This window comes from Centroberyx gerrardi, chromosome 21 (assembly GCF_048128805.1).
Source record: "Centroberyx gerrardi isolate f3 chromosome 21, fCenGer3.hap1.cur.20231027, whole genome shotgun sequence".
Classification (NCBI taxonomy): Eukaryota; Metazoa; Chordata; class Actinopteri; order Beryciformes; family Berycidae; genus Centroberyx; species Centroberyx gerrardi.
Genome location: NC_136017.1, coordinates 11,930,521 through 11,955,170, shown reverse-complemented (window position 1 = coordinate 11,955,170; position 24,650 = coordinate 11,930,521). Strand labels below are relative to the sequence as shown.

Below are 24,650 nucleotides of genomic sequence, written 5' to 3'. Positions count from 1 at the left end.
ATCCAGACAGAGACACACACATACACCATTGTCTCCTACTACCTCTTTGTGGTTTTCTTCACCTTTCTAAATTTGGCAAGGACATGGAATTGTCCCGATAACAATCGTAACGTGATTGTAACGCTGGCTGCTTTTCTTCCATGGTGTTGCGGTTAGATATCCCGACTAACTCTCAGCTTCCCTCTTCTCTAATTACAGCATTATCGGCATACCAGAGGTACTACAGTTTACAGTCAGACTACTGGAAGGTAAGACACATGCACACATGCACACACACAAACACAAACACACACACATGCTCGCTCACTCGCTTACTCAGTTACTCAGACACTTACATCCTGTCAATTACACTCTCACAGTCTGGCTCTCTTTCTCACACACTGACACGATCACCCACTCACACACAGGATGAATGTATGGTCATGATTGGGTTGGTTTCTGGTGTGAGGTGCGGTTTCAGGTTTCGTGTTGGAGTCATTTTGAGCTTCTCTCCTGTTGTATTGAGATTCTGCGGTGAGACTGAAGGCTGGTTATTGGTATTCTGATGAAAGTCTCACTATTGCAATGAGCTGTACCAAGTAGCTGCAAGATTATGTAAATATGTATGCTTTGTTTTTTCAAGAACGGATACAATCACAGGAACGTATTGCTGTTTATTGTATCCCAGTAGTTATTCAATGATAGGTATTTACCAATACACAGGATCTGATTTTGCTATTCAGGTGCTGTTTAGGTGCGCACCTTATGTAGGAACCTAGCTTGGATGTTAGAGGAACGAGGGGTGCGTGATATATCACTGGGCATATGAAGTTGGCTCCTCCCATCACTGATGTTTTTATTGAATAGTTATCAATACCTGTGTTTGGAGCAGGCTGGTAGATATACACAGGGCATAGGTACCCTTACTCAGGGACTCATGGGCATGTTTAGGTACTGTTGATACTTAGGATTAAACCTGCAACCTCTGGACTATTAGACACAAGGAAATGAAAAATTAACTTTTTCCGGAGGGCATTTTTTTGCCTCCTTGATCTGAATTTTAGAGGCATTTTGTTCAATTGGCAGCAGTTTAATTTAACTATGAAATAATAATTTTTCATTGCATAGGGCCTATTAGTAAATAAATTTGTACTAGTTTGTTTCCCATTGCTGGAAACCCGCAGCAGGCATTACAGAGAGGTTTGGTGCCGTTTCCCCCACTCTCTTTCCCTAACCAGTCCATCTTCCGCCCCTTGATTGGATTTTTTATGGTATTGGTTTTATTTTTTGTTGACGCAGTGGTTTGTATGGGGTCTGCATTTTCCTCTACTTCTTCAGGCTGTGCGCTTGGTTGATTTCTGATCAACAGCCACTCAATTTTTCTTGCCCAGAATGCACTGGAAAGAATCCCTGGGCCCCCCTGAATTACCTACGGTGGCCCATGGGGGGCATTTGTCACATTCATACCTGAATATTTGACAACACAAAATGTGAAATGCAAAAAACGGTGCTCCTAATTGTCATGTTTAATTTCACAGGCATTTTATAAACTTTCATTTTTGCCCCAAGCCCCCTTTAATTTCTGACACTGCCAGGCACCCTCCTAGTTTTGATATACAGAGAGAGCGCTTGAACACCACACTGAAATGATTCATCAATGTATATTTTGAAATTACAGTACCTTTTTTATCCCCTTTTGAGCAGGATTTCTGTTTTTGGTTACTACAGTGTTGTTGCTGATGTTGAAACCATCTATTCTGTTTCTTTGTTGGTCTGATAATCCTGTTTTATTCCTGTAAACATCGTTCCATCACTTGTGCTTTAGCCATTAAAAGCATTAGCAGCTGTCTGCTACAAACGTGTGTGTGTGCGCGTTCTTTGTGTGTGTGCACTTACAGAGAAATGTGGGTAGCTGTTAAAGTGTGTTTTCATTTAACTATTTGTCCTAATTGGCTCTCCCCTCTCTCCATCTCTCCACCAGAATGCTGCCTTTCTATACGGCCTAGGGATGGTCTACTTCCACTATAATGCCTTTCAGTGGTGAGTACCAACTCCATTCAATTCACTTAACTTAATTTAGTCCTGCTAGGCAATTTTCAGTGGTGCTTCAAAACAGCAAACACCACTGACTTGATGGTAACGCTGTTGAATACGCTGTAATCTTGGCGTATAATACACAATGGAAAGACATCTCCATTCAAGTGATTGCTTATCCATAGAATGGCATGTGTGAATGAGAGACCGCGATTAGGTGCTATTGTTGTAGTCTGTATATTTGTGTGTCTGTATTTGTGTGTGTATGTGTGGTTACCAGCTGGAGAATGCCTGTGAGTGAAGCTGTGGTGTGTTGTTTCCATGGTAACGCCACTACCAGATAAGACTCAGTTCTGGCTGAAGTACCAACAAGAATCAGGCATCAGGAGTACTCAATTTAAAGGATAATTTAAAGGATAATAACACTTACTTCACTGTAGAGCTTGACATAGCTTCAGTTTACTGGGAGCGCTGCTGTCCAATACATAAATAATGGTTGAATCCAAAAAGCAATTAAAACGCGTTCTTTCACACAACACTCACACTGCAGTTAAACGTGTATAGCTGCGACTGAACACTGATCACGACATTTCAGTTGTAATAGCCCATTTGATACTTTTTTAGCGTTGCTCACACACTTCCTTATTTATTTCACTGGCTGCCGGTTTTCTGCTGCATTCATGTCATAGAAGAATGACTTGTGGCTTTAGCTCAGAAGTGTTCTTGATGTGTTTTACACCCACACCCAAAATCATTTGTGTTTTATAAATTTAAAATCAACCATAAAAAAATACACCAGTTATTTCTTGCTTTTCATGGGTATGGTTGATTGTATTCATGTGAATATAACTGATAATTTTGATTTTTAATTCCTTGGACTGCCAACATTGGTGGATCCCCTGCTATGTTTACCACTTTTGTTGACACACTTTCTAAATTTGGCATGTTAATAGTTGTTCCCCACGATGAAATTGGAGGAACGTCATTTGTTCATTCGTCACATGCAATATCTCAGACACCACTGCATTCCAGCATTCAAAATTACACTGATTGGCCAAAGGGGGAACGACAATTACAGCTCAAAACAAGGTGACATACTGTATGTGTTACTGATAGGCCTAGGTGGGGACTTCATCATTCGTAGGGGACAGCATGTTTACTGTTGCCTTGTTTTAGAAATCCAACAAGTATCCGATAGCTACAAGCTAGCAAATAAGGCCTTTTAGTAGCTGAGTCACGTAACAGGGCCATCTGGATGGGATACAATTAGAGCATCAAACTGTAGGTGAATGAGTGTGCTACAACTATTTATTTGAAGTTTTTTGAAGTGATGTGTGCATTTGCTAGAAGCCGCTTTCATGCAAAGATCTACCCCCAGAGCTTTATTAAAAATGATGATGAAGGGACAAGCGCATCTCTCCAGGACAGACTTTGATTCACGTGGTCATTTGATCTTCCAGAGGTTAAATATTTTCTCCCCACAATGGCCTGGTTGAGCCAATACATCAGAAATCTACTTGTCCAGAATAAATCTGCACTGTCCCCAAACAAGAAAACTGTAATTGAGTTCTGATTAATCCTCTATTAATTTGTTTAATGTTTACTGCTACTCAACAGATTTTAGCATTTCAGTTCTGTGTGACCTACTGTATAAGCTTAATTTTCTGAGAATGTCATCAGAGGGCTGGAATATGAGCCAAAATACCAAGGACAGAGTTTAATTAATTTCCCACTTGCCTGCTACATTTCATTTAACAAGCCCAGCATCTCAGCATTTCATGTCACTCTTCAGGGTATATTTCATACGAGCACAGAAATAAATTTAGGGGCATACTTACAAATTAAAAGTGTCAGGTTTTATTAATAAACAGTGAACAGACATTTCGGATTTCATTTGAGAATGCTTGTAAATACCGAGTCAGTTTCCCTTTTGCGTTTGTGTGTGTGTGTGCGCGCGCATGTGTGTGTGACAGATAACACCACTTGCCTCCTTACAGCTGCCACCAGTGGTTGCTTTTCTTTCAGTACAAGTCACAGCAGTTAATGTGTTTCCTTTAGACGCTGTATTTAACAACAGTGTCTCTCTTCAAATCAAGGTTCCCCTTCACAAAAGAATAGTTGCCTGCCACCTTTAAATTGGTCTTGTAGTTCATTTACGACTAAGGTTTACTTCATTTACTACCATTTACTCAACACCAAATTTTGAATTGTGTTTTTTAAAACAATGACGAACACATTGATCACAGTGGCAGCGTTAAAATAATAAACTGCAGTGTAGCCATACCTGTTAGAAGGCAAAATTTCTATTTGCACAGGTGCTTGTGTTTGATATTTCTCATTCACTCTATTTGTAGGAGCAAATGTGAGTAAAATGCTTGCACTGTCGAATCCTGCTGTAGTGTAAGTTAATGAGGCGAGCACTGACTAACTTGCTGCTGCAACATGAGCTGACTGTTACACTCCCATCTGATTATCACTACTTCAGTGAAGCAAATGCAACACACAGCTGATTGCAAATGGGTTACCTCCACAGCATGTTGTGTAAGCAACATCTCATGCTTCCTCGCTATTCAGTTCATGTCGACACAGCGAGACTCGGAGGAGCGCTGACTGTCTGACACCTTGTGCTGCATCATAGGTGCAATGAATTATGATCACTGTAGTCCACTTACACACTGTCAGAGCTTTACGGCATTTGGGATTTTTTGAAAACTACATGAATGAGAAATGCCAGCTTTGTGCATCACAGCACCCAAAATTAATCTAAAACACAAATCTACCTGCGTGGTCTTCCTAAGTATGAACATGATATAGGAAAAACTGATTGGTTCACTGGTCCAATCTGACCAGCTATCCAGGACCTGGACCAGCTATCCAGTCTTGATGTTGGCTTATCTTATTTTTTCCTTGGCCTCTGAAGTGCTGTTTTTCTCCCTCTTTCTCTCTGTCCCTCATTCTTTGATCCTTCCCTCCCTCCTTTACCTCATCCCTCCCTCCGTCCCTCCTGCAGGGCGATCAAAGCGTTCCAGGAGGTGCTGTACATCGACCCAGGCTTCTCCCGGGCCAAGGAGATCCACCTGCGCCTGGGTCTCATGTTCAAGGTCAACACAGACTATGAGTCAAGCCTAAAGGTAGGGCCACTCCACAGCTTTAACACACAGTTCAGGTTTGCCATCATGGATTAATCCTACTGTTAGACTTAATTCTAGTTTAAGTGGATGGAAATAGATCTTCAGTGGAAAACACAGATTTAACACCATGCAGGGTTCCCACGGTCATGAAATTCCTGGAAAAGCTATGAAATTAGAAAAACTGTTTTCCAGGCCTGGAAATGGTTTGGAATTTAAGTTTTGAATTTGAACTGTTTTTGGCAATTGTTTAAAATATGTTCATAAAAATCCCAAAACATGTCTAATGTTACGCGAAATACGTTCCTTGTATTACCAATTTAAAATCTAGTGCTGCGCTGCACAGGCTGTGTGACCGTTGAAACTTCACTAGTATCACGTGATACACATTGGCGTATGCAGCTAGTTGGCGGTGGGAAACGAGCGAGTAAAGTTAGCAAGCGCTAGCAGTTTGCTTATCTGCAAAAATGCCTGGGAAGTGCGTGTTCAATAATGTATGGCTTTCGAACGCCAAATATAATACATGGCTCAAGAGAGAGGCAGACCCTAGCCGCGCTGGATGTAGGCTCTGCACCAAAACGTTTGGCAAAGGCATTCCATTCCATATTCCATGCTACATTTTTGCTACACTGCCTGTCTTAGGGCATAGCACACTGGAGTAAGAGCCTCATTATTGTGCCCTATGATCGCTATATAGGCCTTACCTATTTTAAACTACTTAAAGTCATGGAAATGGGGTAAAATATTATGGAAAAGTTTTGAAAATTCATTGGTAAAAATGTGTGGGAACCCTGACCATGGCTGTTGACTTGACCTCAGGTATCAGAAATATATATGACTGTCTGTCAGTGAGGCAGTTAACACCAGCCAGCAGTCAAATTTGGATACTTTTTGGTTGTGGCCAGTACTTCTGTCTATTCTATTAGCCACTGTGGCAAGTAACCTATCTTTTTAGGTTAATTTCTGTTTAACTGGCGGGAGAAATAATGAGGTGACAAGTAAATTCTCTACTGTGGTCAGGGGATGCAAAAGTTAGTTTGTTAGTTAGCTGACTGGAAGAAGAAAGGTAAACACCCAAAGCTATTGGACCCAGACATGATAGAAGACTTTACACCTCTGAAATATCTAGCTGTAAACAGAACTCTAGCTGAAGAAAAAAATGACTAGTGTGAAGAAAACAACATATTAACCAGAAGGCGGATTCTTTTGTCTGCAGTGCCATGAGTGCATATATTTTCAGTGGAAATGTAATTCCTAACCCTGGCAGTGTTAGTGCTGTGCTCTACCCATTGAGCTACATAGGACAATTGTAGCTTTAGCGCGCTACTTTGAATGGGTGGTTAATGTAGTGATTTGAAGCCATTGCTTTTTGTAGCACTGCCAAAAAATGGAACACGACGGAATCTGTGGGACTTTAATGTGTTTAAGGTTCAAGATTGCCTTCAGTACACAAAGGGAGGGAGAGTTGCTATGATAATTCTGTATGAGCTTACTGATTTTCACCAATGTTCTCTCAACAGCATTTTCAGCTGGCTTTGATTGACTCCAACCCCTGCACTTTGTCCAAAGCTGAAAGTAAGCAACATCCTTTGAATTGTTTTCCTTTTAAAAAAATTGCATCATATAATATTGATTTGTATAGAAGTATCTTAGAAATATAGGTTTGTAGAAATTAAACGTTTTATTCCAAAATGAGAGGTCACCGTTTGGGGAAAAATGTGACACCTACTCTGACATAATTGCTGACATGAAAAGACATTTAAGTTATAAGATGAAACACTGATAAATTTCAGGTAACCACTTGTCAAAATTGATGTCAAGCATTTTGGAATGAAGCCTTGAAAATGTACTTACTTAGTGTGGAAAGCGTTGACTCAATCTCCTTACTGTACTTAGCAGAGTAAACACCATAATGCTGCTGCTGCAGTTTTGACATTTTTCTCCTTTGAATTGAAAGCCTACATGCTTGTATGTGGTGTTGAGTGACTGTTGTTACCCTTGGGCCCTTGAAACCTGTTAAAAGCCCATTGTAGGATTTCATTCAAGTGCTTCAATGAGAAAGTATGCAGTCTATTCCTCATTCACAAAAACGTCCTTTTTTCATTTTCATGGTTTGTATACTACAACAGTGATATCACATAATGCAGCAAACACAAGCAAGACTGTTTTCTTTCACATGATTAGACGGTATGTTATTGATGCTGCTTGGTACAATGCAGTGTTTCCTTTACATTCATTACGCTGTGGTGGCCACTGACAGCAGGAAAATTGCCCCACAGCTAGAAAATGTAAATGCAATGAAAATTCAGCATCTGGACCCTTATTGTGCAGTCCACAAAAAAATATTGCAGCTGCAATTACAGCACAATTGTCCACATATTATGGTATAAATAGCCAAATGAGAGCCATTCTTGCACTACAACACCTACAGGAACTGATCCTGGAATGGGCCCAGGACTCCCACTCCCCCCTCTGCTCATATACCAAAAATTTGACAGGACACGCTGGTAAAAAAGGCTTGAATCTTGTTAATTGTGTTCCCATGTTGTCTGAGCAGACTGTTTGATTATGGTAGACTGGTGGGGTTCAGCCTGGGTAGGATACTGGCATTATTTGATATGCCGCTGCCATCTCTCTCCTCCCCGGCCCCGGTACCTGTTACCTTGGAGACAGCAATATCCATTTTTGCCCAGCCTCGCTCTCTCTATCTGTCTCTCTACCCCAACACACTCCATTCCAGATCCTGTTTGCTATTTACACACACACACACACACACACACACACACACACACACACACACACACTTGCACACATGTACACAAGGCTCTCACTGTTTGCCTCTCCCTCACTATGTCCCTTCATTCTATCTCTCTTTCACACACACACACACACACACACATACACACACCAAGGACACCCCCCCTCTCTCTTTCTTCCCTTCTCTCTCTCTCTCTCTCTCTCTCTCCCTCCCTCTCTCTCTCTCTCTCTCTCTCTCTCTCTCTCTCTCTCTCTCTCTCTCTCTCTCTCTCTCTCTCTCTCCCTCCATCTGCTGAGAGTCACTCAGGCAGCTCAGATCAGAGACACTGCAGCGCTCCAGACAAAGGAAGGTGCCGCCAGGAGCACAGCTACCTATCTGCTCCATTACACTCAGCGTAGACAAGCAACCTTGGATTAACTAAGACCCATCTATTGGCACCGGAGCGCTACTTTTGAGAAGACTCCTATAAGGAGGACTAACTCTGAGAAGGGGCGGGAAAGGCTTTCTTAAATGCCAAATAATCTCTGCCTAATGTGTGTTTTCTCTCCTTTCCTTTCACAGTTCAGTTCCACATTGCTCATTTGTATGAGATTCAGGTAAGCGCTTTTATCAAACCTCTGTTTCAATTTCATTTCCTCCCCAGGACACAAGACTCTTGTTTTCTTTCTGTCATTTTAATTTATGAGAATAGTTCATTAAATGTCCAGTACCATGGCTATAGCTGCTAGCCTAGTTAGCTTAGTAAAATCACAATGCATCTGAACGCCGGGGATAGCCCTATTTTTTTGTTTTGAACCAGGTGCCGACAAATTGAGGAGGGAGCAGGATGGGTGGGTGGGCGTTGGGTGGGAGGGGATGGGAGACTCCTCTTGGCCGTGCAGCGAGGTTGCCACGGAAACAAGAAAGTCTGTCTCCCCCTCTTTTGTATGCTGGTGGTCTCTCTCTCACTCTCTCTGTGTTTCAGTGGAGAGGTACAGTAGCTCTCGCCGGCTCTGGGAGTGCCAGCGCTTTAGGACTAATGTGTTTTTTGTGCTGTGTCAGAATCGAGTGCTGCAGTGGAAGTCTCAGGCTTCCGTTGCGTGCAGCAAATCTTTGGGTGCAAAAGCGTGACTAGATTTGGAGGGGGGGAGGATTTTCATCAAGATGATTATTTTGGCGGTCCTGCTTTGTTCTGCTGGATAGTGGAGACACAGGAAAGCTGGACAAGAGGCGAGAGGATGGCATGTGGCAAAGGTCATGGGTTGATTTCAAATCCATGAGGTCTTTAGCACACGGTAAACAACTTAGCCTGCTGAGCCACATGGATGCCCCAACGGAGGGATTTTCAAATGCATCTCAGCTTTTTTTTTTTCAATCATCGCTTCATTCTCTGCCTCCTTCTCTTGTCACCGTCTCCCCACCCCTCTCTGTTGATTTCTTCTTACACTTGTCTCCCTGTTGCTCTCTTCCCCTCCATCTCTTGCCACCCTATTCATCCCTCTCTCCCCCCTTTTTTTCCCCCCTCACTGCCCCTCCACTCCGCATATCCAGAAGAGATACCGGGCTGCCAAGGAGGCCTATGAGAGCCTTCTGCAGACGGAGGATCTCCCTGCACAGGTGAAGGCCACTACCCTGCAGCAACTAGGTAAGAACACCCACGTGCTGTACATGAAGTATGAAAAATGATTCTGACAATTACCACCTTTTTAAAAAGTATGGTATACAAAATGTATTTTGAAATGTACCAACTTACTATGAATTGCTACCCCTGAGAGAGACAGTGTACAGCACAAAGAATTATTAACATAATTTGCCTAAAAAAGGGTGAACTCCAGTGAATTTTACAACTTACAGTAAAATGTTTAGAGACACACACATTGCTTTTCCCTCTAATCACCACAAGCTCCCTGCAGTTATTGATTGCTTAGTTTTCTGTTCTTGTTATACACTGATTTCTGCCTAACTAAACTTGACCGATCTAATTTTAAAAAAGTAGTAAGTCTAAGAGTAAATGACAAGGGCTCTAGCCAGAAAAGGGGAGCTTTGATGGATGAAATAATCAATTTGACCAATAAAACGGCTTTGTGTATAGTCGTATTCAGTTCATTGAATGAAGCTATTATACAAATCCACAAATTATACCAAATATACAAATATATACATAAGTGATTGTCCTTATTCAAGACCTAATACTTGATTGCTGCATAGCCCAGCCTGTACTATATAATCATTTAGGTGACCTGCAAGCCAACTGATTGAAGCCTTTCCTCAAAGAACCATATAAGTCCATTTTATGATTTCAGGGGCACTACCTTTTAAAGTGGAACTAAGAAAAATTACTTCAAAGTTTCTCTTCTATCCTGACAAAGTGACTGTTGATACAGATTTGGACTGGATGTCATTTAGTAGCATTTATGGGTGTAAACTTTGCTGATATGAAATCTAAACCTGAGTCATAGCATTTGACCCTGAAAACACACAAGAAATAGTTGGGCAGAGTAGAGGTTGTGTACCTTGAGGTGATATAGTATAACACTCATATGCAAGTGATTATGTTGGGTTCTCATAAAAAATTCAAAACGGACCGATTTCAAATCGGTTCTTTGTCTGAGGGCTTCAGTTGATGAACAGCTGAGGTGATTTGATTCACATCTGATTTTCCAGGCTGGATGCATCACACAGTGGAACAGCTCGGGGACAGAGCCAACAAGGACAGCTATGCCATCCAGTGTCTGCAGAAATCTCTGGAGGCCGACCCCAACTCTGGACAGTCCTGGTACTTCCTTGGCAGGTAGGGTGTGTGTGTGTGTGTGTGTGTGTGTGTGTGTGTTTCAACCTGAGTACAAAATGGGTGGAGGTTTGCTGTAGAGGACAGTACAACAAGTACCAGAAAGTTTAGACAATCGTAGAAAAGTATTTGAATTTAAGCTACTTTTCTGTCATCAACAATTTACCTGAGAGTATCTGAAACTTACTGATTCATTAAACCCCACCGGGAATACCCAGCGTCTGACCCTGGCACATTTACAGCACTTGTGAAATTAGACAAATATACAGTTCCTTCCTATGGTCATGGAAACGTGGAAAAGTAAAGGAATTTGAAACTTGTGGAAAAGGACACTTATCTGAAATGTCATGGAATGTTTTTTTACCCTCATTTGGTTAAGAGTTTAATTTCAAGCTTGGCCCTAGCAGTACTGGGAACACATTTTTGAAGGAAGAATAACCCCAAAACAAATGGAAGTGATTACATGACCTTTGCTTGCAAAACAGATTGCACTTTTTTTTAATTTATTTTTTTTTTAAAGAGAGCGGGCTGTGAACTCACCCTTTTTAGTATGTTTTTGACTTCTTCTGGCACCAAAATAGTCTTTGCCAATAGAATTGTCTGTTTTTGAAATGTTGATTGATGAATTTCAGGTAGCTACATTTTTACACAATTTTTTACACAAGGATATACAGACACTCTAATCAGCTATTCAGCAAACAGTGTAACATTTGAACACAGACACTGGCAAATAGTGGTCCTGGAAATTCCTCTATGTCATGGAATAATCAAGGAAAGGTCATGGAATTTGCTTAGCAAGTATGAAGGAACCTTGTATACACGAAAAGTTTTGAAAAGTGAAGACATTTCCCCAAAAAGTCTAAAAGTATGGAAAATGATTTCAGTCCCAATGCACATGTGACCACACATTTTAGAAGAATAATCTTCAGTTTTAGAGTGACAGGGCCTAGTTGATGATTCTATTGCTAGATTTGATGGGGAAAATCTGTAGGAACCCTATTTATAAGGTACTTGGTGTACTTGTTTTCTTTGTGAATGCTTTTCCTTGTCTACAGCAAAAGCTTGACATGCCTTTGTCTCTTCCAGGTGCTACTCTAGTATTGGCAAGGTCCAGGACGCCTTCATCTCCTATCGGCAATCCATAGACAAATCGGAGGCCAGTGCAGATACCTGGTGCTCTATAGGGTAAGGGCCAGTTTGTTCAATGATGTTCTCAGATGACCATCACCATATAACCTATTTTTATGCACTTATTTTTTTTACCTTTGGCTTCCCTCATATATCCAACAATCTCCTGTTTTCTTCTGCAACCACCTATTCTCTCTCAATGTTTTATCCTGCTTCCCCTACAATTGTTTTCAAAATTGTACCTTCAATCTCCCAATTTTACCCTTGCTTCAATCACTCAATCATCCCCCATATGTCCATTCTCCCTCCATGATCAACCACTTCTAACTTCTTATCCATCTCTTTCTTTGTCCATCCCTCTCTCCTCTCCATTCATACCTCCTCTCCTCCCTTTGTCTCCCTCCGCCTCTGTCTCCTGCCTGTCCCTCCCTCTCTCCCAATCCTCCTCTCCTCCCCCGCCCGCCCCTCTCTGCAGGGTTTTGTACCAGCAGCAGAACCAGCCCATGGACGCACTGCAGGCCTACATCTGCGCCGTGCAGCTGGACCACAGCCACGCTGCCGCCTGGATGGACCTGGGCACGCTGTACGAGTCCTGCAACCAGCCGCACGACGCCATCAAGTGCTACATCAACGCCACGCGCAGCAAGGCCTGCACCAACACCGCCGCGCTCACCCACCGCATCAAATGCCTGCAGGTGGGTGGAGAGGGGAGCGCGTCCCTCCCTCTGGAGGGGAAAAACGAAAAGCAGGAGTCACCGATGCCATGGGAGCCTACTTTGATATATGTGAATATGGCTCTTTTCAGTGTATTCTAATAATTCTGGACTTGATGTTGTTTTATTCAGTTGTGTGTGCCTATATTTAAATAGGCTATATTTTGGCAGCAGTTTTATTGATTATTTCATTTAGCGAGCTCAGTATCTTATCTTTTGTTCAGGCCTAAGATCAGTTACTCTATTAACCCTAAGCTAATCAGGTTAATGTTGACGAACTAGCTGACTATTATACTCCCATCTGATTAGCGCTAGTTCTGTGAAGCAAATGTAACATACAGATAATTACAAATGGATTTCTAACCCTAACCCCACAATAAGTGCCAAAAAAATGTAGACAATCACAATTGGCTGTTAAATTTACTAGACTTCTCTGTAATTGACAACTTGAGGGACAATAGCTGATACCAATCTGACACCTCAAGCAGGTTAAATCAAACGCTGATAATTATTTGGAAATACTATTTGACCAAGATCTGAGAAGAAACGTTACTGATGGTTGGCTCCCTCAACATCAGCGGCCTCCTCCTTTTCTGTCCCCCCTAAACCTCCCAGACCCTAAAACCCTTTCCACCAGGACAGAGAGGAACGGATGGAATTTTTCAGGGTTTGCTCTTTAGCACACATAACTACCATTCGTTGCACAGAGGAGATTACAGTTTCCTGCTTTTTGTCGTTTCATGTTCGCATCCCGGTGAGGCCTCAGCTATGTTGGATTAGTCCGTGTATCATTCCATAGGGATGTGATTAGGAGTACAAAAAAGCCGGGAACAAAGCAGGAAAACAGCAAACTCCCATTAGACATGAATGAAACTTATGTACCCAAAAATATCTGAAATCCTAGAAGAAAAAGCTCTGAAAAATCACATTTCTGTTTCCTCTCCTGCTGGGTGTTCCGCTCTAACGTTTTCCTGTAAAGAGAAGAAAATTGTCCCTTTCTTAAATGATTTGACCAGAGCCTTTGTCCAGAAGCACCTTTTCCTGTGTTGCTCAGATGTTTGTATAGATCTTCAGCTGACTGGATGGGTAGAATCCAGGTGGTCCCAGGCTTGTCTTTCCCTCTGGTGGCATCTTAACTTTCCTGGGTTATACCTATCCTGTTCTTTGAGATCTATACTTGTGTCTGGCTGACAGGGTGGTTGCTCCTAAGTGGAGCTTCTTTTGAGCTTAAATCTTTAGTCCCTTCTCATTTCGTTAAGAAAACTCCACCTTAGCTCCCTTAGGGAAAGATGAGAGTTATTTTCCTTATTCTGAGGTTTATCTTTATGGGGCGGTTAATTTGGAGCAGGGATGGATTCATGATCAGGTTAATCATAGCTAGTCTTAAAGTCACCCTTTGCCTTCATTAGGTTTAATAGTTGGGATCTTGCCAATCCCCTTATCCCATGTGTTAATTTATTCATTTATATTTTTGTCCAAGCCTTTTGTAAAAGCAATGTCATTTCCCTGTACGTATGCATGAAGGAACGTTACATTTTTCACCAGTTAATTTAGCATAATTCCATGGCATTAAGACAAGCTCAGTGGCTTGCTTTAATGGACCTGTTGTGATTGTGTTTATTGGGTTGTGCAATATTGTTGCTGAACGTCATTCAAGTATTAAGACCTCCTTGTTTGGTTGATGCGTGACATGGTCCTAGCAGCCATACTATGTAGCCAAAACAATTTGAAGGCACAAGCTTGGATGTCGCTATCGATTTCCAATCTAGCTTCACTTGTGTTATAACCTCTACCTATTTACCATTACTGATCATTTCCTTCTTTTGAGGTCATCGTTTTTTAAAACCTTGTGTTTTATTTATTTATTTTTTTGTTTTGTTTTTCACGTCGTTTTCCATTCCCATAGGCTCAGTTGAGTAACCCCCAGCTCAGTAGCCTACAGGGTAAAAGTAAAATGCTCCCTCTTATTGAGGAGGCATGGAGTCTACCAATCCCAGCTGAGCTAACCTCCAGGCAGGGAGGCCTGAGCAGTGCACCGCAGCAGGTGAGAGACCAGATAGAGCAACTACACCTCCCCTCCCTCCCCCTCCCTCCCCTGCCTTTTACCAAGCGCACACACAGACACACAGGCATTCCAACACATAATCTTAATGTACACACAGACATACCTGCAGGTCAACACAAACACGCATGCACTGTCGTTCATGTGTACACTCACTGACTCACCCATTGATAACAAGGTGGACACACAAACACACACACACACACACACACATACACGACGATGGGTAACACTTCAGCCTAACTCCACCCTCCACACTCTGTGTGCGAACGCAGATGCCTAAAGAAGCCGAAAACATCAAGGTACGCTCACAAAACTAAACTGATCAATAAGTGTCATGGCTTTACTTCACTGCAACATGGATGCTGTTTCACTCAGATCGGAGCACTAGACTGTACTGTCAGCACACAGTCAAGTCAGTTGTAACATTTTCAAATGGCCACTGTAACACGTCAACGTCGCGGCTGCTTTATGGCATCTGTTACGGCTGAGGGAGGGTCCAGCCAAGTGTTACCCAGCCCTTACTCCCTTTCTTCTCCACAGCACAGTAGTCACTCGGCCTCACCCATCACGCTCAGCACAAGTTTAACTAAATAAATGGATAAAGCAGTTGTGCAGGCTATTGTTACTTCCTTCGAAAAAAAATCTTCCCATTTTTCTCTTTCTTCTAATCCTATTTTTAATCTGACTTGACCTCTCTGGAGTTCATTGACAAAGCCAGTTTTTTTGGGGGGGAAAAAGCTGTGGTTGTACCTGCACCATGCTGTTGTTTGTTCCTAATCTGCTTTGCTATAGGCTGAGAATGATCGCCTTTCTGGAGAGATTAAAACGCTCTAATTCTGAGCCAAGTGTTTGTAATTCTCACACTCGTTGACGTTTGGCCTTTGACCCTGCCCCGACGTGATTGGTGAGGTCGTGCTGCCGTAGAGTAGATCCAGGTCTCCCATTGGCTCTGTCCATCTTCCTCCCCCTTTTAGTAGTTGACCTTAGGTGTCCTGCAGCTGCTCGCAAAGCCCCAGCAGCGCCCCCTAGTGTTGCATTACCACTCATTCCATTCACGATTCCCATCATAGAGGCCAGTAGTTCCATTGTGTCTACGTAGGTGTGTGTTCACTGTTGTGCTGTTGACTTGGCATTGGAATGTGTTGATTTTCAGCAGTGATTTGATTTGGTCCCAGTAAATTCATTGTAAGATGTCTATTTACAGTGTGAAGGTGTTTTGGAATGGGGAAGTTCTAAATGGATAGTCAGACAAAGCCTTGGGTTTTCAATGGGTCAGATGTGACTGCATGCCTGATTTGATTTGGGAAATAGAGAAAAGAAACATGATGAGAACGTCTTAATTAAAACGTCTTAATTAAAATATTTATTTCCATTGTGGTCGATGGAAGACAGAATAACACATCAGGTGAAGCTTGGATCACTTGGCTTTAGCCACAGTGATCTACAGTGACATTTTTTACCTGAGAAGCATACATGCTCCAAAACTGAGAACACAGGATAAATATTTGTGTATAATCTGCAAAAATAATTGAGATTGAATGACCCTGCTTTAAAAGATAATACCAGTGTTTAAGTTTGTGCCAGTCATCTGGGTTGCCCCTCTCCTTTACATTATTCCCGGGGGTCTCTGTACACAGTCAGCATAGTTGGACATATCAGGGCTTTTCCTCCGTTCAGAAGAAGCCATTTGCTGCCACTTATTTTTGTAAAGTATGAAAAACAACTTCCGCAGAAAGAAAATTGCCAGAGCGAGATAATCCATCACAGTAAATATGAAGCCTTCGTTTGGTTTTGCCAAAGTTTCTGTTTTATCGTTATTTAATTCTGCCTGAGTTGAGTGTTTTCATATGAATGCGCACATTACGCTACGCTGTGCTTACTGTCAATCAGCTGACACCCACAGGAAGAGATAGAGGTCTCGACCAGGAAATAATCCCTCAAAAACATGTTGCCTTAGAAACGTCATTGTCCCATCTGTGTCTTATTGAGAGCGCCTTTGTCAGTAACAGTTAATTTCAAACTAGGTTTGACACCGTAAAGTCTGTATTATTAAAAATGACATAACGAGTAAATGTTAAAAATCTAATTGCATTAGGCACGCATTGTAAAATGTCTGTGGGAAATGTAAACTAGAGGTAGGCAGTAGTGAATGGGCTATAACTCTAAATGACACCGGTATTCTCCTTTTTAAGCTCAAGTTTCACATGTCACTTTTCTAAGTAGCATGAATATATTGTTGGCAGCAAAACAGCAATGATTGTACTGTTGAACCCTCAAATTGCAGTGACAGTTAGAGATTGGAATGGAATTGTAGTAAATAAAGAGTAAATGTAGAGAGACTGGAAACTTCTGTGAACATGAGAGACTTATGTGAAAACAACAGTAAAGTATTATTGAGCTAAAGTTGTGTGCAGTCACATCTGGCCCATAGGCGTCTTCAGAAGTAAGGATAAGGTTCTCAGTGTGTGGAATGTGGTGTAACCTTTTGCTTTAAAGGTTGAGTTATGCTACATGTACGCTTCAGCAGCAGCAACTGCTTTACAAAGTCTGACCGTGCAATTTGAAATGAATAGAATCGCTGTGAAGAAAGACGATTTTGTTGAAAGCCAATATGACATTGTCTGTTTCTGTAATAGTGATTTTAGTGCTGCAAGTGTTGACAACAAGCAGTAGTGGTGAATTTCTACCTGTAATCCTTAAAAACAGGAAAAATGCCCCGGGGCTGCTGTTGCCCTATGAAGCAACACCTAGATAGACAGGAATGTTTTGCTACATGTGCTGCTTGTTTGTTGAAGTGCTAACACAATATCACAGTAGCGCTCTCCTCTTTCTCCCTTCCTCATTCCCCATCGCTTTGCTCTGCCTTCTGGCCTCTTTCTTGTCATGCTTTTTTTCCTCCCTATCGCTCTTTTATCTCTTTTATCATTCCTTGATATTCAAATATGCGTGTCTACATCTTTTTCACTTGCGTTCTCTCCCTCCTTTGTTTCTTTCTCATTCTCACCTTTTTTTGGCATTTGTTATTTCTCCTTTTGCTCTCCTCTCCTTCGCTTGCTTCACTCCTTTATCTTTTTCTTTCCTATTCCTCTATTCCGACCCCTCTCTCTCTTCCCTGACCTTTTGCTGTGTCCTTCCTTTTACCTGCCTGTTTTTTTCCTCCTTTCTTTTCCTGCGTCTCCCTTTGTCTATGCTCCTGCCTACCCCTCCCACCCCATCTCTCTCTCTCTCTAGGCTTGTAAGCCCCATCACAGTGCAGAGGGCGGGGGCTCGGGTCAGTCTCTGCCCCCTCACATGGGCGCTCTGGGCCAGGCAGAGGACCAGTCCAGCCCGGCCAAGAGGAGGAGAGCCTCCAGCCCAACCAAGGTAACTACCTGCTGCTGTTTGACCGATATAGTGGTTTGCTGATATTGGCCTTTTATTAAACATCAGATATTTGCCAGTCATGTCGTTCACTGCCAATATGATGGTTTTATGCTACATACAAACACTCACATGGAATGTTATGGTCTTCAGTCAATTCTTCATTTAAAGACCTAATGTAGTTCCCCCTACTATTGAATAGGTGAAATGGAAAGTTTTAGTGTCACATGATAGTTTAAATGCTGTTTCAGAGGTCTTTCCCCATGCTAATAAAATTCTGGGGGAAACACTGAATACCTGTAATATATATATATATTTTTTTCATATATTGTACAGGGATACACGTTAGCTCCCCACTCCTAGCTTCCCATCCAAACCAAATATTTTTAGCTCATCGGTTAACCAAGACTAAACCTCCCATTTTAATTTTTGTTAGCCTGTGATGTTAGTTATGTCTCTGCTGTCAATATACTTCAAGTAAAATCTCCTAACTTGTAATATCTGCAAAGTCTTTTTTAGCATTAATTCTCAGTTCCTGTCCGTATCTCTGAGGTCATATGTCATGTAATATTCTAATCTTCTTAATGTGTTTTTCCCAGGGTGATTCATGGGCCAGTAATTCAGCACAGCAGCCAGTTCCCAACTGGTACCTCTCCCCACAGAAACTACAGGTGGGTAACACCATATTGTATTCTGATGTATTAAGCATGTCTGTTTTTCATCCCAGCTGAGGTCAAAGTCAATTTTCTACCTTATGTGGACTGTTGTGCTCTTTTCTGCTCTATCCCATTCTCATATCAATATCAGTGTTAAGTCTTGGTTAACATTGTTCCCCTGGAATGCAGTATGTGAAAGAATGCCTCTAATTCCTGGAAAGCCATTCAGTCACTGAAGAAAACACGGATCATTCCTGTTGGAACCGTAGTGCTGTGTTTGGGACTATAAGTTAACCATGTGTTTGTTGCTGTCTGCCCTCAGCTGCTGGAACAGTTGCGGAGTAACCGGGCCAGCCTGAAGCCTCTGCAGCTTCAGATGTTGGAGCAGCTGGAGGCTCAGCTCACCATGATGCAGCAGCACCAGCAGCAGGTAAAAAAAACTACAAAGACACACACACACACACACACACCCCAGAACTGGGGGGTGGACACCAGCCACCAGAAAAATCAATTTGATAATTTCCATTGGGACTTGGACAGTCTGGAAAACTAGGAAAATAAACCTGTTGTTCAACCCCAATAGACATAACGGCAGATTTCATGTAGTTTTATTTCACGTTGAAATATTTGTTGTTGTGAGGAATATTCTCCAGCTACAGAGTGATGCGGCCTAGTTGACACTCAAACTGCCTAGCCATTTAACACATACGTCATATTGAACACCAAACAAAATCCTCAAATCCATTGAAGAAGTGAGTCTGGGAGAAATATGTGATTGTGAAAAGCATAACGTGTAAGAACCCTGAGATGTTGTGACATGTCTACTCTCACAGCTACTTTTGCAGGTAAACAATACTCATTTTGAGATTCTTATCTTTTCTGAAAACCAGTTTGGCCAGTTAATTGGTGAGATGCTTGTATCTACTAGCCAATTTGGCCGTTAAACAATTAACTGTGTTTCCTGTCTAATATTTGCTGATGAATCTTAATGTTTTTAACCTGCTGGGAGCACCAAATGGGTGGGGTTCACCGCATCAGGCAGTGCGAGGTTGTCAATCACAGAAAAGTAAACTAAATTGACTTTCAAGTACGTTCTTGTGATTGAGCTGGCAGTCACTATATTGTCCTTCCTGGCAAACCCTGCCCATCTGGTGCTCGAAACAAGGTTAAAACAAACAGTATTTGCACATACTGGTAGAGCTAGGTCTGACACAGCAGCATGTATTTACATGCACAAATACCCACTGACACCCTTGTATATGATGCACACACACACACACACACACACACACACACACACACACACACACACACACAGATGCGCTCTGACACACGTACCCATGTACATGCATGCTTGCGCACAAAAGTTTGAATAATTTATAGTCAATTTACGGAACCAGTAAAGAAAATGAATAATTTAGATGCAGATACAAATGTATGCATGCATGCATAAAGGTCTACCTGTCAGTCTACAAAGGCATAACTATGGAAACGGATTTGAGTCAACATGGCTGCCATCAAAAACAGCTGCATTTGTAATGGCACACATTGAGATCAGGATTCCATAAACATGACAGTACTATGTAGCTCAAGGCTCAAACCATGATGTCAGAAGAAATGAATGGGTAACCTCACCTAGCCAGAAATCGTAAACACAAAGCATGATTTATGATCCCATACTAAAAGTAGTTATACTAGACTGGGCTCAGATAGTCTATTCAAATTCTGTTCATTGTTTGTTTTGGCCTATTTAAGTGTCAGGCTGGTGTGGTTTGCCATGTATCACAATACAAGCGAGTGCCAGAAAGTTAAAAGGATCCCGTGAAAGTATTTGAAAGTCAATTAAGTTTCTGTTTCCCTGACTGTCTCTGAGTTGTCTCGGTGTGGTAGATCCCACCCATCTGATTCTCCACGCAAGTTCAAACAAACACAATAAAGTGTTTGCCATCAGTATTTGAGACAGCCTGAACCGTACTACTTTATACCGTGGTGTTTTACGGTTGTCGTCTTTCCCTTCCGCAGATGAGACAGAACGCCTCAGGAGGTCAGCTGCGCCCGTCTCTCCCCAACGGCCCCACCACCAACTCCCTCCCCTCCCCCCACCCCAGCCTCCACCCCTCCCGACCCCACCTGGGACCCCACCGGCCCCCCTGCCCGCCTCAGCCACTGGCCAACGGGCCCCTGGGCCACGGGACACACGGACACTCGGACTCCCTCTCTGTGGGCAATAGTACCAGTAGTAGTAACAGTACTAGTAATAGTAGTAGTAATAATCAGCCAGGGCCCACGGCCACAGGACCCAACGGAGACGTGCCTTACCTGCAGCCTGCCGGCAGCGGCGACGCAGCACTGCTACCTCACACCTGCACAAGCACCCAAACACAGGACGCCACGGCGCGCCGGGCCCTGCACCTAAACTCCTCTCAGGTCAGACATCACTCACTGCCTTTGTCATGTTTCAGCGCTCTCTGCCATGACTTCTCCATTCCTATGGCAGAGCATCTCCATGTCCTAAAAATGTAAACTCCCTCCTGGCATGTTTTCTGTTGTAAAAGGATTAATCTAATATAGGTCAGTTTGCTCCTACTGGTCTACTTGACCCTGCTGTAAAAAAAAAGTGTCAGTTGAATGTCATAAACAGCTGAGAAAATCCATCTAATTCAAGTGATGTCATGAAACAAGCTGTGAAATCCATCCCAGTAGATTCCTGTAATTTAACGCATCTGTAAAGTTACCTGATATTCCTTGACTGCATCATAGAATTTATCAAGCTGCCTGACTGTCTAAAACACAGTTCCCAGAATTCAGTGACAGTCTCTCAATACAACACAATCTCTAAGTAATCAGTGTCAGGATATCTCTTAGTCATGGAATTTCTGGAATGTTTTGGTGTTGACATACAATACAAGGGCCTTTTCTCCTAGGCTTGGTTCATTCACTTCACGTTGTTGTTTTTCTACTTGGTGGAAATGTGGCATACAATATCTTGCCCCAGCAGCTGTATCAAATTTGTTTGGTTCAAATTTGATACAGACCAAAATTTCCTTCACCTTCTGACATCAATTACTAAAGGTTTCCATGCTGAATAATGTCCGTCTAGTACCTGGTGACCAATATGACCAATTGTCTTCATAACTAATGAATCAATAAAGCTCTGCCAGCTGTTCTTTCTGGTTTACTCTAACAGTCTCTTTGCTTCCATGTCTTCTTCCTTCAGGGGCTTCAGAAGGGGTCCGCTCCCCATGCGCCGGGCTCCAATGGTGAGGGGACCCTGTCTCACCCCCAGACGCCCAACTCCACCGCCCCCCCGCACCCCAACAATCAGGTCGGACATTCCGCTAGCGCCCCGTCGCCACGGCAGCAGGCTCACAACCACCTCCCGTCCCCTCCCGCCCTCCCCCACTCCGCTACCTCAGGTGGAGCGACACCCGGCGCGCCCCCTACCAAAGATAGCAACACCGCAACCGCCCTCGGCGCGGCGACCGCAGCCCTCGGCAACGGGGGCTCCGAGGGCCAGACGCCACCGCCGCCGGCTAATAGCACGGCGGCACAGGCGGAGGGCCTAGCCAATCACGTCCACTCTGGGGACGCCGGCAAGGCGGGAGAGGGCGGCGAGAAGCCGAGCCTTAGCGCAGACAATCCCAGGCTATCCGCCCTGCTGGCGGGGGGGAAGGGCCGGGAGGAGGGTGACGGACAGTCGGCGGGGGCCGCGTCTGCTACGCCCGAGCCCCACAAGAAAATCAACAACATCCACCCGGCCGCCCTGCCCTCCACCCCCCATGCCCAGGGCAGCTCGGCCGCCTCCTCGCCCATCTCTGCCATATCCACCGCTACGCCCTCGCCCAAATCCTCAGAACACACCCAAACGGGCGTCCACAGTCCCACCACCACCACCACCACCACCACATCTACCGCACCCGCCATGAACGGTAACGGCAAAGGAGGCATCTCTGAGGACTCTCAGAGCCCGCTGAAGGCCGAACCGCCCGCCGTCACCACCAGTCTCAAAGCCACGCCCCCACACGGACATAGCTCCTCCTCCTCATCGTCATCTTCAATATCCATCTACCCCAGCTCCACAGATGTGCTCAAGGCCTGCAGGTGAGACTGAACTGCCTTGTTGCTTTTCTCACATCAGAATGTCCTCAAGGCCTGCTGGCCCGCTTTATTCCTCATGGTGGGAATGATGGTTTTGGCGAGGAAACTGGGGCGTCGTCAACAGCAAAATACCTGCCAATACCTGGTAAACTAAAAAAATTAACCTGCCAAGAATAATTTTTACTCGCCAAAATAAGTAATAGGCATTTTTGATAGAAATATGTCACCCTACCCTTTTCAATGCTCTTTTGTGTATAGGGCCAGGTACTGTGTGAAACATTTAGTAAGGAGACCAGATTTCGTTTTAATTTAAAATTTGCTGACTCATACAGTGGATCTTCTTTTGTCTCCATCATTTTTTCTTTTTGGTGGCCTCACACCTTATTCCCATGTGTCACCACACGGGAATAAGTTTCAACTAACGTTACACTAGTTAACCATCCAGGTAGCAGAGAAACAGAAGTCACAGGCAGCCAATCAACAATTTGATACAGAGCCACTGTTTTGCTTTGCTTTGATTGGTTCACGGTTAGAGAGAGTGTAGGTGACCAGCAGGAAAAAAAGTTTGAAAACAGGCAAAGACCGAAGACTTTCTATAACAAGCCATTCCAGTGTTATCGTCCCAAAAAGTTACCAGCCAGTGTGAACAATAGTAAGCAATACCAAGCAGAAAAGATGCCTTCCTTTTGAAACAAAAGAGCTGCATATAAAAACAACGATGTACTACCGGTATATATGTAAGCAATAAGGTTTATAAAATAATAAATATTAAATCTGAGCTTTTCCTGAAGCAGTTTTTCTTGAAAGCAGTCTTTACCCCAATCATAAGGTTTACCTGTGCAGTGGGGAAATTCAGGTGAGGTGCCTCTTGCCTAAACCAATAATTTTCATGCAAAGTATGTTAAACAAAGTAAAAACTGTTGGTGAGGTTAATCAAGGCGAAGGTTAAAGGGTTCTGCATTCAAATGTGCAAATGAAAGAAGGATGATGCCATGAGGTTGGACTCGGATTTGTTTTTGAAGATGTCTCCCCCCAGTGGAATAGGAGAGTAACTACAAAATCAGAGACAAACCGTTATGTAACTGTAAACAAAACCGAAGGCTACTGGACAGTCTTGTTGCCATGCAGATATTATTCACCACAAAACATTAATTTGAATAGATTCCTCCATTGTGGAAGCACTTTTCTTGTAAGTATCAAATGGAAATGAACAATTTCTCAATTCATCTTTGATGGTTAAAATGTAGCCTCCCACCTTGCTTGTTTAACTGAGCAGATTAGTTCAAATATTGTATCCAGCCTTCACCTAAGTAACCAATGTGATTATAATCAGCATCTTATATTTTGGACATAAGATCTAGTGGACTAGTCAGCAGTAACACTTCTACCACTAAAGCCATTTTCTGCGTTCTGTCTGTCCAGGAACCTGGGGAAGAATGGTCTCTCCAACAGCAGTATCCTCCTGGATAAGTGTCCCCCGCCCCGCCTGCCCCCTCCGCCCTCGCCGGTCCTGCCTAAGGACAAACTCAACCCCCCCACGCCCAGCATCTATGTAAGTATTACCCAGAGGGCTGCAAGCTAGATTGAGCTGATTTAAAGACCTTTTTTGTTTAGAAATATATATCTGTGGTCATGTCAGGCTAGGATTGAAATTTAAAGGTTATGGTCCAACTGGCAGCATTTTGACAGCGTGACAGGGCGACAGGAGAGAGAGGGGAAAATATACACTAGAAATTATCTTGGCAACATCATTTTTTAGTTAATCAGTTTTTGTCTGTTACCTTGATTATTCTTTGTGTGTGTTTGTTTTTTAGGGTTAGGGTTAGTCCCATGTTTTTTTAATCTCACCTGCAAAATCTAATATGTTTTTCTTTTTTCTCTCCATCTCATGATTTTTATATGTATAAACAATTATATTAAAATTAAAGCCATGCAGTTGATGCAAGTGTGTTTGGACAAGTCCT

General features: G+C 43.0%; 1 protein-coding gene across 3 annotated transcripts in view; it reads left to right on the top strand.

The window, feature by feature from the left end:
- Positions 1-24,650, top strand: part of LOC139930595 (lysine-specific demethylase 6A-like) — a 49,562-nt gene that overhangs the window by 15,791 nt on the left and 9,121 nt on the right. The window contains exons 4-19 of one of the 3 annotated variants that reach the window (XM_071923814.2): positions 199-248; positions 1,961-2,019; positions 5,024-5,144; positions 6,662-6,716; positions 8,461-8,495; positions 9,430-9,523; positions 10,543-10,669; positions 11,753-11,851; positions 12,270-12,489; positions 14,414-14,551; positions 17,804-17,935; positions 18,532-18,603; positions 18,911-19,018; positions 20,611-21,015; positions 21,806-22,689; positions 24,109-24,238. In XM_071923814.2, coding sequence (XP_071779915.1) covers positions 199-248; positions 1,961-2,019; positions 5,024-5,144; positions 6,662-6,716; positions 8,461-8,495; positions 9,430-9,523; positions 10,543-10,669; positions 11,753-11,851; positions 12,270-12,489; positions 14,414-14,551; positions 17,804-17,935; positions 18,532-18,603; positions 18,911-19,018; positions 20,611-21,015; positions 21,806-22,689; positions 24,109-24,238 — 2,729 coding nt within the window. Of the gene's footprint in view, positions 1-198; positions 249-1,960; positions 2,020-5,023; positions 5,145-6,661; positions 6,717-8,460; positions 8,496-9,429; positions 9,524-10,542; positions 10,670-11,752; positions 11,852-12,269; positions 12,580-14,413; positions 14,552-17,803; positions 17,936-18,531; positions 18,604-18,910; positions 19,019-20,610; positions 21,016-21,805; positions 22,690-24,108; positions 24,239-24,650 lie in introns of all 3 variants that reach the window. The other 2 variants (XM_071923813.2, XM_071923815.2) reach the window with 2 other exon arrangements.